At 40.8% G+C, this 18,516-nt stretch overlaps 1 protein-coding gene across 1 annotated transcript in view; it reads right to left on the bottom strand.

The window, feature by feature from the left end:
- The window catches only part of LOC126275296 (discoidin domain-containing receptor tyrosine kinase B-like), a 438,705-nt gene that overhangs the window by 189,945 nt on the left and 230,244 nt on the right, over positions 1 to 18,516 (bottom strand). The window contains exon 5 of the mRNA XM_049977184.1: positions 806 to 953. Coding sequence (XP_049833141.1) covers positions 806 to 953 — 148 coding nt within the window. The remainder of the gene's footprint in view (positions 1 to 805; positions 954 to 18,516) is intronic.

Here is an 18,516-nt window from a genome sequence, read left to right as displayed (position 1 = left end):
AAAGCCATGGAAGCGATCAAAAAAGTTGGATGGACAAGACTGAAACACCCACCTTACAGTCCTGACCTGGCTCCATGTGACCAACATCTCTATGGGAAACTGAAAGACTCTCTTCGTGGAACAAGGTTTGAAGATGATGACTCCCTAGTGCATGCTGCCAAACAGTGGCTCCAACAGGTTGGTCCAGAATTTTACCGTGCGGGTATACTGCCGCTGGTTCCAAGATGGCGTAAGGCACTTGAGAGTGGTGGAAATTATGTGGAGAAAGGAAAATATTGCTTCTAAAGGGTGTATCTACACACTGCAAAACTTTCAAACACATAGAATAAAAGATTGATGTAAAGAAATAGTGTGCATTTCTTATGGAGTGACCCTCGTACAATGTAGCGGTACGACAAATTGTAGTCTCCACAGGCAACGAACTGTCAGTGTCGAAATCTAACACGTGCTCGTACACGGTCTTCCTTCCTACAGGAAGGATGGCACGCTAACCAATTCTCACATTGGATTTCTAACTGAGAAACTCACTGTTTAGTGTTTCTTTACATACACTACTTACATCTCGTTGTTCATAACTACTTTGGCGATTGCTCTGAAAAGCTTATCACTTGAATATCCAATTATGAAGTACGTCCCATTCAAAATTGACGTTTATTGAATGTCCCCTCCATGGTGTTGCAACGTTAATGGCTATTAGTGTATTGTAAAACAGACCGATGCTTCATACAGAGAAGAAAATCATAGGTCACTGCGCCACAAACAGTGCTCCTTAAGTAACAGTTACATGCAGATCACAATGCCTTACCCGTGGCGGGGCAACCAGAGACCTCCATTCGCAGGCAGACGGTCCTGCGGTGGACGCTGTAGGGCAGCACCCGCAGCTGGCTGGCGAAGATGGCGGGCAGCAGGCGGTGCGTCACCACTGTGGCCGTGTCGCTGTTTCCGCTCAGGATCTGCGGACAAATGTCATCCATATGAATGACGAAATACAGTAGTTGCTTTAACAGACAGGACACTGCAAAATAATGAGTAGTCTCACTTTGCCGGTTTCTCTTCTAGGGGCAAAGAGGGACTCTTCGCCTAAACTTGACATGGAATACCTTCAGTTTTAGTACAAATCTGATCGAGATATATTTGTTGAGTCTAGTTTCTGTGCTTGCAGCAACGTTATTTTATCGCTTATACATGTAGTGTGTAATGGACATAAGTGCAAATATTTCTACTTATGACTGAGGAAAGGGTACTGAACAACGTTTGGTCAGCGTTTATGCCGTTTGCAGACTAATAGCCGCTCGGGATGGCCACGCGGTTCGAGGCGCCATGTCACGGAATGCGCGGCCTCTCCCGCCGGAGGTTCGAGCTCTCCCTCGGGCATGAGTGTGTGTGTTGCTCTTATCATAAGTCAGTTTTAGTAGTGTGTAAGTCTAGGAATCGATGACTTCAGCAGTTTGGTCCCTAAGCAATGCACACACACAAATTTTGCAGACTAATAATACATGCCAACGATGGAAAAACTTTTTTGCTGAAAATACCTTATTCTTATGTTTTTCGGGTGGGAAATCTAAATATAATACTTAAAAAACTGTATTACCCACCATTTCTTCACATTATACAGTTAAATTTATTAAGTTAAGCGATTTTTTAAAGAATTTAACAGCTTTTATATAGTTAAAATAATTTAAAAAGTAAGTGTAATCAATGTAAGTGACGTTGGTAGCACTGCTGAAAAACATTTGCTGACAAAAAAAGGTCGTTTCTATTTTTTAGTTAACAAAAAAATGTTTCAAATGGCTCTTAGCACTATGGGACTTAGCTGCTGAGGTCATTAGTCCCCTACAACTTAGAACTACTTAAACCTAACTAACCTAAGTACATCACACACATCCATGCCCGAGGCAGGATTCGAACCTGCGACCGTAGCGGTTGCGCGGTTCCAGACCTTAGCACCAGAACCGCTTGGCCAACCTGGTCGGCTTGAGTTAACAGGTGGTGTTTTGTTTACTGTCTACCTCATCACACTTTCCCATTTCCTGTACATGTGCTCAGTATAATTTGTAATCGTGGCTGTAAAAATCTGCTGACTGTTTTTGTTATAGTTATGGTGAATTTGTAATTAAAAAACACCAATGAAACATTACAATCATGTATAATTTTGATTACAGACTTTGTGAAAAAGAATTATCTATCATACTTTGGATCTAAAATTGGTGATCAAAATAAATCTTGGGCGCTGCATATGGTACGTTATGTGTGTGTGTTGAAGATCTGAGGAAATGCTCCAAAAAGCACGAAACAGCCTTTAGATTTGCTGTTCCTATGATATGGAGAGAGCCAAGACATCATTCTGATAATTGCTACTTTTGCTGTGTTGATAGTAATGGTCATAATTCGAAATACAAGAAGGTAATAAGCTACGCTAACCGTCCGTCCACCATCCGACCAACAGGGCATGGTGTAGATCTGCCGGATCCTCAACCACCAGTTGTCTTAAATTCTTCTCCTGCAGAAGCATTTTCTGGTGAACAATGTGATTTAGATGAACCAGATGATGATGAATTTCACTGTAATACAGGAATTCTAGAGCCCGAATTGTTTACTCAGACCGAGCTTAACGATTTGGTTAGGGATCTGGGCTTAACAAAAGAACAACCTGAATTGCTTGGCTCTAGATTAAAAGATAAGAACTTATTGGCAGTTCGAACCAACATATACATGCTTAGAAAGAGAGAGCAGCAATTTTCCAATTTTGTTCAACAAGAAGGTGATTTAGTGTACTGCTCAGACATTCCCAGTCTGCTGAATGAGTTTCGTATTGAGTACAAAAAGGAAGACAGGAGGCTGTTTATTGATTCATTCAAAACTAGTTTAAAGGCTGTTTTATTACACAATAGTAACATGTATGCATCTGTACCTGTTGCGCATTCCGTACATATGAAAGGAAGCTATGAAAACCTAGAAATAGAGCTAAATAAAATACGCTATTCGGCTCATCGTTGGATGATATGTGGCGATCTAAAAGTAACATGCCTGCTCCTTGACAATCAAGGTGGCTTTAACAAATTTCCATGTTTCTTGTGTGAATGGGACAGTAGCATTGGTGTAGAAAGAAATGGCATGTGATGGAGTCCATAAAACCTGGTGAGAAGAACATTCTACGCAAAATCTTTATGGCTGCAAAAAACGGTTTCTACAACTTCTACATATAAATTTAGGCCTAATGAAAGAGTTTGTAAGGGCTTTGGCTAAAGATGGATTATGTTTTACGTATCTCTGCCAAACGTTTCCGCACCTTTCAGGAGCTAAACTAGAGGATGTCGTCTTTGTCGAATCTGACATTAGAATATTGATGTTTGATGTTAACTTTGAATCCAAAATGACCTTAAATGAGAAAGAATCATGGGTATCATTCAAGCAAGTCGTTATAAAGTTCTTAGTATATGAAAAAGACCCAGAATGTGTTTCTCTTATAGCTACAATGTAACAGAAGTTTAAAACTTTAGGATGTTTAACGAGCCTGAAATTTTACTTTGTGAACAGTTGCCTTGATTACTTCCCGGACAATATGGGAGATGTTAGTGAGGAGTAAGGAGAGCGTTTTCACCAGGGCATTAAAGTGATGGAAAAATGCTACCAAGACCGCTGGAAGACCTGATGGGGGACTACTGTTAATCACTTCACCGAGAAGTTCAGCAAGCGACTCATCGTAGAAAAAGCTTCACAAGAAACTTGAAAGAAAAAAGAGAAAGAAAATACAAACCAATTTCAGCTGACAGGTGAAGCCTCTATTAACACATATCATTTTTAAGTATCTTACTGTAAATACAGACCATGCTTAAGTGGAACAATGCGTTTCAATAATTTCCCTGTTTACCGTATAGCACACGATTTTCATACTATATATTAAAAAGCACATTGTTCGAAAACTATGGGCGATACAAACATACTAAGGCTATATTTGGATTCAGCTCATAAAAATCTCTACAGTTCAGCTATCAAAGTAAGCAGTTTTTTAAATATTCCTTTCGCCTGTGTAATTACAGCTACGACTAATCGTATGTTTTTTGGGTGGGTGGCCAGAGCGAGCCATTAATGTTTATTTTCCCCTGGGAAAGAAAGGTGATGACGTGTGAACGTGTGTACGCAAAACTTCTAAGTCTATACTAACAGGTGCAGTTACGACTATGCAGAAAACATCATGTCGTAAAATTTTGTGATATTTCTGAGGATAGACTGTCCGATGCTGGGGAAAAACAACCAACACACTAAAGTGTGTACATATTAAGGCACAACACATAAAAATATCTGCACTTATACCCGTTGTACCCTGTATACATGGGCGACAGCTTGTGGCACCCAGTCTGTCAGACGAAGTTGTCGTGGCATCGTATTAACTTTCAGTAGCTGCTTAGGTACAGCAGCGCTTAAGTGCCACACCCAACTAATAGTCAGTGACTGAAGCTGGAAGTCGAAAGAGTCCCTGATTCAGTCAGTACGTCTGATGATAGATGAACCTTGCGAGGTGGTTCACACAGCTTCTCTTATTTCTGTGGAGCCAGCCACAAATCTTCAGAGATGCCATAGTTCTTCGCCCAGCTGTAGGTACCGATTATCCTCGTTGTGCCCTATCTGAACAAAGTAACTGAGAAGATCGTGTGTAGATTTCCATATCGTGTGAGTAATCGCTCACTGTAGAATAGCCGCAGACGTGCCCGAATTATTTTCTGTTGACAAGCACTATAAATCGACTCATGTGGAGGTCGCCGTGCTTTTTCCCTGCGATCTATGTACTGACGGATCCCGCGAATCTTTAGTCCACACTACATTCCCCCATGAGTTCAGCATCGTGTTCCTTCGTCTCAGCTGTTCTCTCTGCCTCATGACGCACGATATTGATAGATACACTTGCGAGGCACCTGTTTCCAACTGCAAAAGGAAGCAGTTTCTTAATCGTGTGGCTGCTCTGACTGCAGTTGTTCAGTACTGAATTTATAAGCACCGTGGTGCATCGCTGTTACCAACCATGTAAGACGGTGGTGACGCCTGTTGTCAACACATTGTTCCCCAAGCAGATGACGTTCGGAATTTATGGTGGATTCCTTACACGGTTGTATTGAAATGCCATATGCTTGAATGACGTCTTAGAACACCGATAATATGCCCATCATCGAATGCGTTGAAATCACACCTTAAACATCGTGCCCTAGGCAGAAGGAGTTCTGTCAAAATTTCAGGCAGAAGACACGCCGAATTATTCCATTTTTCAGTATGACCGTTTTTCAGTTCAACAGCTGTAATTGAATCAACTGCTAATTAGGTTCGCCTGACGATGGTAGTGGTATTCTAGATATTGTCTGAGAGCTGAAGTTTACTACGGAGGTATTCTTGCGTCCCTTTTTTATATTAAACGATCCGTAGATGCACGTTCGTATTCCACAAACAAAACTGTTTTCAAGGTAGTGAAACCTGAAGATCACCCAAAAGAAATTAAATAATTTTTTTCAGCAGGAAGATGACGGTAACTTCTGGCTATGACCTACCATGTTTGGCATTTGGTGAAGGGTGATACAGTAATTAACGTTTGTTGAGTAGAAACAGAACTGACTAAGATTAGCATCCCAGAATGTCCCCTTCAATCATTATATTGCACTCACAAAAGTGTTCTTGAATCAGAAATACGCGACAGCTCAAACACCGAGAATAACAGAAAAATCGTGCATATGTTTCACAGACGTTTTCAAACCATTCTGTTTCTTAGACTTATCTCGTAGTTTCTTAATCTCAAAAAACAGGCTAAGAAAAATATAATCTGCGACGTCGGTTACTATGTTCATTTCGAATCAAACATTGTTATTGAAGCAATAAGCACCGAATAAGCTATATGTACCATTGGTGAGCACCCGAAGTCCTCAGTAACCGTCGTACTTTAGCGATCACGCAGCAGCACGCCTGTGGAATGTGGTTTAAGGAGTAGCAGGGGCATTAACTTCACTGCGTGCATCGTGAGGATGGTTCAAACTAAAAAAATTAAATATAATAACGCAAAATTTAAAACATGTGCTATATGCAGATGGAATGGAAGGTTCCTGAGCAATACCTTCGTTATATCGTACGCTCTTGGACATCTGTTTCATCAAGTTGTACAAGCTTGTCCATGCTTTCAATGCCCTTCCGGGATTGACTCTTGTTACCCTAGCACCTCCTTCTAATGGGCATATTAAATCGATATAAGAAAACAGTCCCAGTGAATTGCATGGAGCAATAGTAAGCATTCAAACCCAATGAACAAAGGGCAAAGGGAGCTGCGGTGACTAGCTCGAAGAAGCAAGGGACATCTTAAAATCATAAATAGTAGCAGATGACATCTCTACTAGATGAACAGTCATATATATATATATATATATATATATATATATATATATATATATATATATATATATATATGTGTGTGTGTGTGTGTGTGTGTTCCATATCTGATGCTAAACCACAGTACCGATTTCAACCAAAGGTGAGACACATATCCTTTACTGTCAGACAACAATCGCTATCGGTAAGAATCACCCATCATAGTTGAGGAGTATGACGTCATCAACAATTATGTGCGTGAAAAACTACTGCATCATGCACGCTGTTTAAATTTAGCACCTCTCTGCTACAATTCTATTCCCAACCAATTTGCAGGTAGTATCCACGTAGGCCGCTGAACGATAACTACAAAATTATATCATTGTATGACACACAGAACAGGAGATACGATGTAATCAACACCGAGATGCGTGAAAAAATGTCGCGTTACGTATGAAGTTTAAATTTATTACTTTTTTTGCTACTAACTCTATTCGCTACATATTTCGCAGACAGTGTCCACAGACGCAGCTAAATGTAACTGCATTCATTTCGAGCGATATGGCGCCATAATCACATATACGTGCGAAAAACCTCCGCATCATGCATAAAGTTTTAATATACTAATCTTTTACTACTAAGACTCACCTGTAGTTGACTTTGAAGAGGCGTTTCCATAGACTCGTTCACATTCTCTTGTTGTAAACACGCGAAGCAACTGCATCTAGCGCATAAAAACTGTTTCACAATTTCCAAGACGTTTTCACGAATACATGGAAAAGAAATTTTGTCGATATTTCACTACAAACGCTATTAATTTTTTGTTTTCGTATCGAATAGAAAATTGGTAAAAATGAACGCGTGCTTGACGGCTAGTTTAATAATAAAATTAAAAGGAGGGGTCTTTCACATTCAGAAAGCGTTTGAGGCAGTGACGAAAGAACAAAATACTTTGTAAGTACTTTTCAAATAGCGCGACCAAATTCAATAATCAACATTCCAGCAGATAAAATGTCTTCTTAATTAACAAAGTAGACAATAATGCGGCAACTGTCGAAGAACGCAGAGTATGAAATTGTAGCATACAAGTATTATCCTGCCGTAAGCTTATATCAACTAGCATAAATGAACTTCAAAAGGATGATCCTGAGAAGGTGTCACAGAGGTGAGAAACGTTACGAAAATACAACGGTAAGTTGACATATTGAGAGAGGACAAGTTACTCTCTTACCTATTTCTCATATATAGAAAATTATTAAAGATTTTATTACAACATGACGCACCTTGAGCGAGACTCTTGAAAGTTAATGGCCTGAACAGACGTTGATGGAGCCTGGTACGGTGCTAAAAGCTTGAAGTATTTTTATGGTTCTTAGCTCTCACAAATGCCATGTTGGGAGTTGGAAGCAATTGGCGACGAGCCCATCCCTCAGTAAATCTTGCCCGACAGGCCCACAACCATACAGGGCAGGCCAAGCAGCCCCTTGTTGAGACAGTTCTCGAACAGAAGAATGCCACTATAGCTGCATTGGGGCCAACCGAAGGCTGGGCTGAGAGTGACGGTCTGAAGGGAAACGTCGACACAGTGGAATAGTACACCGGGTATTGTGTGCAGAGCCACACACATTAAAAATTCACAAGTTTTCATGGTCGCCAATACTGCAGATAGGCCTATGATCCACGTTCATTGGCCAACTCGATTGTACAAGAAACTCTGGCGTCTGAGAAATGTTTAGAGATAAAATTTTTATTACACCAAATAGCAAGGACTAACAAGCTCCAAGGCACAGGCGATTTAGATAAAGATCTTTAAGATTGTATCTGTTCGCTTGTTGCTGCGGGAAGCGATGCGACTGCAGAGAAAAAAAACCCATTCCGCGAAAATTTAAAAAGGCAATAACTGGATATTTCTTTATTTTCCAGAGAGGCAGGTTTCTTAACTCTTTCTCTCGTTCGACAGGAGTTGGTGCTGTCGTGTGTGAAGGGGGATTTAGCGCCTCTAGAGCCCTGTGATTGGCTCAAGACGAAGAGAAGGTGGCGTGTACTTTGCGGGAAAACGGATTTCTTTTCTGAAGACGTACAAAGCATTCTGTTGCTGAAGTTTGGTTTGGTGAGAGGGACGTCTGATCGATGCTCTGGCATGTGTGGTTGGTGCTTGGGATCTGTGCTGAAACTGACTTCACTTGCGATTAGTTTGGACTGGGAGCCTGTGGTGAAGTTGTTACTGTACCGACAGTGAGACTTAAAACATCTCCGACTACTCTTTTGCCGAGGGCACACTTATACATTTTTGGTTTACCAGTCTTGACGTTTGGTATCCTTGTACGCTCTGTCGTATAAGTGAGCCAAATTGGTTCTTGGTATAACAAGCGAACAGGTATGTCACACACTGAAATCTGTGGTGATTTCAGGGCTCAGGTACAAAGTAAATTACGATCTGTCTGCCTGATCGCTAGGCCGTGTGATTTTTGCCTTTCTTTCGTGGCCGCGATCGATTCACAGGTGTTGCCTCACGTCTTGCCTCTGCCGTACACATCTCGCCAGCTGTAAGTTACATCGCTGGACAAAGCCGATAGGTTAACGTGCTGCCGCACCTTCCTTGTCAGAGCATACAGATCTCAATCGCCACTTGCTCTCAGCAGCACCTATATTGAGGAATTTCTGTAGATTATCAATCATAGTCCGCTCAGCGTCAGATCAGCTCAGATTGCGTTATCCACATTTTTAGGGCCAGAGGACTTGACTCACTTCTGCCACCCAGGATCCTTGTATACTGCGACTTTAAACCAACTGTTAGTTCCAGAATTAGATTTTTCACTCAGCAGCGGGGTGTGCGCTGATATGAAACTTCCTGGCAGATTAAAACGTGTGCCGGCCGAGACTCGAACTCAGGACCTTTGCCCTTCGCGGGAAAGTGCTATACCATCTGAGTCACCCAAGCACGACTCACGACCCATATTCACAGCTCCAGTTCTGCCGGAACCTTGCCTCCTACTTTCCAAACTTCACAGAAGCTCTTCTGGGAGTCTTGCAGAACTAACACTCCTGGAAGAAGGGATATCTTGTGCAAGTTTCGAAGCAGAGCTTCTGTGAAGTTTCGAAAGTAGGAGACGAGGCACTGGCAGAATTGAAGTTGTGAGGATGGGTCGTGAGTCGTGCTTGGGTAGCTCAGATGCCAAAGTACTTCTCCCGCGAAAGGCAAAGATCTCGAGTTCGAGTATCGATCCGGCACTCAGTTTTAATCTGCCAGGAAGTTTCAACTGTTAATTCTTTACGATAAATAATAATTACATTTTTAACATAATTTATGTCTGTCTTTGTTTTGGGGATATAAATATTGTGAGTAAACAAAATTGTACATACATTCTCAGTCATTTTCATAGTCCAAACAGTCTTATCCTTCAACAACAGCTGCCTTTATTGTAACATCACACGCTCTAGTTTCACTGAATCATTAGGGAAGAAGACGAAACCAATAGATGAACAATTTGTTTCGTGGGTGTGATTGTAGAATGTAGACAATCATCGTAATGACATTGGCAACATAAAATAAACAAAAAAATATAATATGCTCACGACTATTACAGAACCATATTGTGCCAACACTATGCTGAATGAAATCTGTTATCAGGATGACTGCCAAGAACAAAGAGAGAAGGAAAAATCTGCAGTGTTGAGGAAAGAAATATGTGTTGCATTTAACCACTATCAATGAGGTAAATTCTCTAAGTTCATCTCCGTAAGATATGATTTGAATGCAGAAAGAAAGGAATGACAATGTAACCACAAAAAGGATATTCAAAAAATCTCTAAGGAATCGCTGGAAAACATATCGATTAAATATAAAAATCCCGGAATTACTCCATATAAAGTGGACTTGGCTGATGTTCAAATGACTTTATTGTGGATGACCTACCTGGAATACTGTAGACGACAATTATTCTGTGGACTTGGATTCAACACACGATTTTGCTGGGATTTTTAACACGATGGAGACTTGTGACCACCTACAATCAATCCACGAATTCTGTGTGCAAGAAGACTACGAAGGAAATAGCAATGTTGTTAAGAAAAGTTATAAGAGAGTTGGAACTGTCTAATGTGGATGAGCTCCAATTGTAAAATGAAGATGTATGACAAATTTATATGTCAAATGACAAATCCAGGAGTGGAAAAGACATGGGTAACCATTTTATAGGTTTTATAGTGTCCTGATATGTATCTACGAGAAACTTTCGTGTTTCCTTGACTAAAAAAGTGACATTACCAGGCCGGCAGTAATTTTAACGGTTATGTTGAACTTCAGCATCTTCTGAAATGTAGGAATTTTTAAAAATCTGATGTTGCTGAACACGGCCTGTTAAATTATCGGAAGGTTATGTTTGAACGTAGCAGGATTCTTGCCCATGCCTTGAGTTTTGGGACTCTGCGGCTGGACGAGCAGTGGAACTTAAGCTTTGTGATAAAAGTTATAAAAACAACATTAGAGACATCACCTATGTATTTAGCAAGCACTTGACAAAGAAAGAACACAGAAGAAGGCTTCTCGTAGTTTATCGCCTAATTGGAATGATGAGGCTGCAAGCTGTGCTGGATAACGCAGGCATAATCTATGGGTGTAGAGGGCGTCATCTCAGTACGGGCCGTATCCGTGATATCAACACCACGTAATCCATCCAGTCAGATGCCATCCTTTCGGCATAAAATTGGAAACCTCTCCAGTTTCATAATAATCGGAAACAATCCCCGACGATGATGATGGAGAAAGTCATTTACTGTGAAATTGTTGTGAAAGGACTACGTGACGAAAGACTTCGTAGCCACCTATTTTTAGTTATTTACCTGTACACTACATGGAAAATGTTAACACAGAGTCCAGTGGAGAAATAAGTATTAAACTGAATTTGCATATAACAGACGGAGAAACGTATTTTTCATGTTTTTTTGGCAATTTACTTCATTCTTCTCAACAATATCACCAAATACAGATAACTGAATTACGACTGGTTTCCAAAAATAATGTTATTCTTCAGGTACTAAGGAAAAAAGTGAGCATATATCTCACAGACTTCAACAATTCTGAATAAAGGAAAATATGCCTTCACTTGTAATTAATGTGTTATGCATACGAAGAAGAAAACTGGACATCGAAGAGATTGAGGTCAGAAAATGCAAACGGACTTATTTCTTGAAAAACAAGCTATGAAGGAAGAATATACGAATGCGAAAGGAAGAAGGCATTGCAGATGTCTAAACAAGGTCTACCAGTTAGTTTAAACACGGTATATGGAAAAATCTGGGTACAATTTCGAAAAGCAAGAAATCAGCATTTAGTGTAAATACCAACAGAAAATAGCCATAAGTTGGAGTACTCGCGGAAAATTCAGGCTTTGAGGACGTTTGCTACATTGAAGAATAGACGAAATATCTGTTTATAAACCTCTGTTGTAGTTTGAATCTGCTTAAAAAGGATGTTTATTTTGTATACAAACATGGCGAATTGGACATAGTGTATCTTACTGCAGAAAAGGTACACGCCAAATGTTAAACTAATGGAGTAACTACATTTAACAGTCATACGTTTCCTAAGGTTGTAGACTTACAGTTCACAATGAAAATTCTGCAAAAAAGTGGAGGAGAAGAGTTGGCTACGTACACTTAAGAAAGTGCTGAATGTTTTAACCATAGTGTAATGCTGGACGTAAAAAGCAAAAATTAAAAATCCTAAATGCTCTCGGCCAGAAGAATTGCAAGAAGGCGCCCTGTTAAGTAGACGGAAGAGAAAGTTTACAGGAAAAAAATTAGAAAGTTACATTACGATTCGAGAACATACCTTTTTGTATTTATCAATTACTGAATAAAAACAAATTAGACGATGTTGATGTAAATTTAAATTTAAATTTTATTTTTAAGCTTGATACTATTAAACCTTCATCGACCAAAAATTTAAGAAAAGTATCTTCTGAGTGATGATTATACAAAAAGGAAAGAGATTCTGGACAAGAATATTTGAATCCTTATTCGTTACCTCGCAAAAATTTATAAAAATGTTTGTTATTTATAACGATTTATATGTATCATTAGGATGGTGATGCTGAAAAATAGTTATGACTGGAAAACTGCAAGCGTAGCAACTCTTGCATGTTCCGAAATGAGTCACACATGTTTTGTATTTTTATAGACTAATACGACAGACAATTTAGATGTGGGAATAACAGTGCGATACTTTACTTGTAGGGGCCATTGATCCTTGGGCCAAATGGGGTACAATCATTATAAACTACTGACATCACCAAATGGACCTTACTGATGATGATGATGATGATGGCTGTGCACAACTGTGCAGTCATTAGCGCCAGTACAAAGTCCCAGTCTTTACACAGCCACTTTCACAAATGATGAGTACAACATAAACACCCAGCCTTCGTGGACCTTAACCTTTAAGTTATATCAGCAATGCCAATAACTGGGCTACGTGTGTTTTGTACAGTTATAATAGGAATCTTTAAATATTTTTCTAAGTAATACAGGCAGTTGTTTATTTCGTTGATTGCTATTTTACTTTGGCACAAAGATCAAATCTTCGTTCACGACCAAAGATCGAACATTCTTTTGTGTGGAATCTTGTCCATACACATTACTAAACCTCAGACACATAGTCTTGAAGCAAATCGAGCACCCGCTATGTTGATCAAAGGTTATGTTAGGTTCGGAATTGCTAGATTAGGTCAGAGACTAACATATCATATTAGGAGCACTTTTTTCTTACACATGCGTACTACGGAAATATTCAGTTTCTACATCTACATCTACATCTACATGATTACTCTGCAATTCACATTTAAGTGCTTGAACAGAGGGTTCATCGAACCACAGTAGTACTATCTCCCTACCAATCCACTCCCGAACAGAGTGCGGGAAAAACGAACACCTAAACTTTCTGTTCGAGCTCTGATTTCTCTTATTTTATTTTGGTGATCATTCATACCTATGTAGGTTGGGCTCAACAAAATATTTTCGCATTCGGAAGAGAAAGTTGGTGACTGAAATTTTGTAAATGGATCTCGCCGCCACGAAAAACGTCTTTGCTTTAATGACTTCCATCCCAACTCGTGTATCATATATGCCACACTCTCTCCCTATTACGTGATAATACGAAACGAGCTGCCCTTTTTTGCACCCTTTCGATGTCCTCCGTCAATCCCACCTGGTAACGATCCCACGCCGCGCAGCAATATTCTAACAGAGGACGAACGAGTTCAGTGTAATATTTCTCTTTAGTGGACTTGTTGCATCCTCTAAGTGTCTTGCCAATGAAACGCAACCTTTGGCTCGCCTTCCCCACAATATTATCTATGTGGTCTTTCCAACTGAAGTTGTTCGTAATTTTAACATCCTGGTACTTAGTAGAATTGACAGCCTTGAGAATTGTACTATTTATCGAGTAATCGAATTCCAACGGATTTCTTTTGGAACTCATGTGTATCACCTCACACTTTTCGTTATTTAGCGACAACTGCCACCAGCCACACCATACAGCAATCTTTTCTAAATCGCTTTGCAACTGATACTGGTCTTCGGATGACCTTACTAGACGGTAAATTACAGCATCATCTGCGAACAGCCTAAGAGAACTGCTCAGATTGTCACCCAGGTCATTTATATAGATCAGGAACAGCAGAGGTCCCAGGACGCTTCCCTGGGGAACACCTGGTATCACTTAAGTTTTACACGAAGATTTGCCGTCTATTACTACGAACTGCGACCTTCCTGACAGGAAATCACGAATCCAGTCGCACAACTAAGAGCATACCCCATAGACCCGTAGCTTGATTAGAAGTAGCTTGTGAGGAACGATGTCAACAGCTTTCCGGAAATCTAGAAATACGGAATCAACTTGAGATCCCCTGTAGATAGCGGTCATTACTTCATGCGAATAAAGAGCTAGCTGCGTTGCACAAGAACGATGTTTTCCTGAAACCATGCTGATCAATAGATCGTTCCCTTCGAGGTGATTCATAATGTTTGAATACAGTATATGCTCCAAAACCCTACTGCAAACCGACGTCTATGATATAGGTCTGTAATTCGATGGATTACTCCTACTACCCTTCTCAAACACTGGTGCGACGTGCGCAATTTTCCAATCTGTAGGTACAGATCTATTGGTGAGCGAGCGGTTGTATATGATTGCTAAGTAGGGAGCTATTGTATCAGCGTAATCTGAAAGGAACCTATTCGGTATACAATCTGGACCTGAAGACTTGCCCGTATCAAGCGATTTGAGCTGCTTCGCAACCCCTAAGGTATCTACTTCTAAGAAACTCATGCTAGCAGCTGTTCGTGTTTCAAATTCTGGAATATCCCATTCGTCTTCCTTGGTGAAGCAAATTCGGAAAATTGCGTTTACTAAGTCCGCTTTAGCGGCACAGTCGTCGGTAACAGTACCATCGGCACTGCGCAGTGAAGGTATTGACTGCGTCTTGCCGCTTGTGTACTTTACATACGACCAGATTGTCTACCAAATTTCGAGACAATGTTTCGTTGTGAAACCTATTAAAGGCATCTCGCTTTGAAGTCCGTGCCAAATTTCGCGCGTCTGTGAATTTGAGCCAATCTTCGGGATTTCGCGTTCTTCTGAACTTCGCAAGCTTTTTGCGTTCCCTCTACAACAGTGTTCGGACCTGTTTTGTCTACCATGGGGGATCAGTTCCATCTCTCACCAATTTATGAGGTATGAATCTTTAAATTGCTGTTGCTACCATATCTTTGAATTCGAGCCACATCTCGTCTACATCTGCATAGTCAGATCGGAAGGAATGGAGATTGTCTCTTAGGAAGGCTTCTAGTGACACTTTATCCGCTTTTTTAAAAAAAATTATTTTGCGTTTGTTTCTGGTGGATTTGGAAGATAAGGCATTGAGCCTAGCTACAACGACCTTGTGGTCACTAATCCCCGTGTCAGTGATGATGCTCTTTATTAGTTCTCGATTGTTTGTGGCTAAGAGGTCAAGTGTGTTTTTGCAACCATTTACAATTGGCGTATGTTCGTGGGCTAACTGCTCGAAACAGTTTTCGGAGAAAGCATTAAGGACAATCTCGGATGATGTTTTCTGGCTATCACCGGTTTTGAACAAGTATTTTTGGCAACATTTCGAGGGAAGGTTGAAGTCCCCGCCAACTATAACCGTATGAGTGGGGTATTTATTTGTTACGAGACTCAAATTTTCTCTGAACTGTTCAGCAACTATATCATCGGAGTCTGGGGGTCGGTAGAAGGAGCCAATTATTAACTTAGTTCGGCTGTTAAGTATAACCTCCACCCATACCAATTCGCTCGGAGTATCTACTTCGACTTCACTACATGATAAACCACTACTGACAGATACAAACACTCCACCACCAATTCTGCCTAATCTATCTTTCCTGAACACCGTCTGAGACTTCGTAAAAATTTCTGCAGAACTTATTTCAGGCTTTAGCCAGCTCTCTGGACCTATAACGATCAAGTGATACACTGCATTAAATATATCTATAAACTGATCTAGTGTTCGTTTAGTTTGTTTTGGTAAAGTATAGAAAAATGTGATACTACTTGATAAAAACGCTTCAGATTTTGGTATATTTATTAGGTGACAGTGGGAAGGAAAGGAACGAAAATACAGCCAGTAAATGCTTTTAGAGAGCCCTTCCACAATAGTTACGATCAGTAAATTTCACAGCCTTCCTACCTCTTAACCACCAGTACTGTAATCTCAAGCAGCCCTGAGATCGAAAGTAATAAAATGGCTCTATTAGTCAGGCAATAACGTCAATTATATTTTTCTAGTGTTGACGAAGATGCATTATCTTCTTCTCCCACTAAAATGGTGATTGGTGAGGTGAAGAACTACTGAAAAACTTCAAAATACGTCAGTTAAAAGATCAATCTTCATACAACCGTTCACATAGCGCGAATTTGGTCAAAGATCTCAGTGACAATATCTTTACGTATTTTAATAAATATTACAGCCAATTTAGATTTGAAAGTAAAACTGTAGCGTTTAATTTGACAGTCCACTATCATGTTCTAGGCTTTAAGTATATTATAGCCCGTACGTTACACCGGTAGTGAGCTCACATGTATTTTGTCCTGTTCTAAAACAATTCTTTATGTATTCTACCAAATGAGACAAACAATTTTTTGCTTCTTGAAAAGGCTATTTTACTTTGTTGCAAGGATCAAACTAAAGCTATTGCAAAGTGCACCTTACCCTATAAATTATGTCAGTAGTGTTAATAAGTGAGTCATATTGATTTTACACTGTTAAAGAACAATAATGCAGACAGTGTGGACTCGGAAATAACACTGAGACACGTAATTGCGCTTTGTGACAAGTGGAGTGCAAAGATCAAGTTGGCTCACTGTGCTGTATGTACTGAATGGCTGTTTTGTGTTAATGGACGGGGAAACAGCCATGTGTATGTCTCTGCACGTTTGTGTGTGTGTGTGTGTGTGTGTGTGTGTGTGTGTGTGTGTGTCGTGCTAACGAAGCTGTATGGATTATACGAATGCAGACAGTGTGGACTCGGAAATAACACTGAGACACGTAATTGCGCTTTGTGACAAGTGGAGTGCAAAGATCAAGTTGGCTCACTGTGCTGTATGTACTGAATGGCTGTTTTGTGTTAATGGACGGGGAAACAGCCATGTGTATGTCTCTGCACGTTTGTGTGTGTGTGTGTGTGTGTGTGTGTGTGTGTGTGTGTGTGTCGTGCTAACGAAGCTGTATGGATTATACGAATGCAGACAGCTTAAGAAGAAGCTTGCACCAAATCCCCTCCCCCGCACCGAGAATTGGTCTTGCATGTAGGCAACCAGGAAAATGACGTAACGAGAACTCTAGTATGTATAGTATGGCACTAAAGGCATCTACTATGAGGGACAAGCCCCATAGATATACTACTAGCACACACTGTACTATGACGATCCGTCACCACATGCTCCGGGCAGACCCATGGTCTTTCTGTGGTATCTTGAAGTCAGTACGCTATTTAGTCTTCTATGACAGTGCATAATCGGAGATGGTCAACCAACAGAAGTCCAGCAACCACTTTCAGAAGAAGAGGGATAAACAAATGATTAAATACTTACAGTTGCGAAGTGTGAGATATTGTATAAAAGACGGCAGAATAAAGGGGATAATTCACCTAGAGAGAAACGACAAGACTAATATTACGAAACTATTACAGGCAAGCCGAATGAACTAAATCCAGTATAACCACCAAGAAAAATATTAAGTCAACAAAGTATGCCGGAATTTGAAGTGTCACACATAGTTGAGCCACTATTGCATGAAGTCACAGAAGTCGGATGTATTTACGTTGCATAGAGGCACACCAGCGTTAGACCCCACACTTACACTACCACCGGAGTGCGGTGCCCGCATTACATTACCTTCAGTGCTAAAGGTACTGCCACCTCCGTAATATTTCGGACACAGCACCTACACTCCTGGAAATTGAAATAAGAACACCGTGAATTCATTGTCCGAGGGAGGGGAAAGTTTATTGACACATTCTTGGGGTCAGATACATCACATGATCACACATACAGAACCACAGGCACATAGATACAGGCAACAGAGCATGCACAATGTCGGCACTAGTACAGTGTATATCCACCTTTCGCAGCAATGCAGGCTGCTGTTCTCCCATGGAGACGATCGTAGAGATGCTGGATGTAGTCCTGTGGAACGGCTTGCCATGCAATTTCCACCTGGCGCCTCAGTTCGACCAGCGTTCGTGCTGGACGTGCAGACCGCGTGAGACGACGCTTCATCCAGTCCCAAACATGCTCAATGGGGGACAGATCCGGAGATCTTGTTGGCCAGGGTAGTTGACTTACACCTTCTAGAGCACGTTGAGTGGCACGGGATACATGCGGACGTGCATTGTCCTGTTGGAACAGCAAGTTCCCTTGCCGGTCTAGGAATGGTAGAACGATGGGTTCGATGACGGTTTGGATGTACCGTGCACTATTCAGTGTCCCCTCGACGATCACCAGAGGTATAGGGCCAGTGTAGGAGATCGCTCCCCACACCATGATGCCGGGTGTTGGCCCTGTGTGCCTCGGTTGTATGCAGTCCTGATTGTGGCGCTCACCTGCACGGCGCCAAACACGCATACGACCAT

This window comes from Schistocerca gregaria, chromosome 1 (genome assembly GCF_023897955.1).
Source record: "Schistocerca gregaria isolate iqSchGreg1 chromosome 1, iqSchGreg1.2, whole genome shotgun sequence".
Taxonomy (NCBI): Eukaryota; Metazoa; Arthropoda; class Insecta; order Orthoptera; family Acrididae; genus Schistocerca; species Schistocerca gregaria.
Note: the sequence above shows the minus strand (reverse complement) of the source record. Positions and strands in the feature narration are given on the sequence as shown.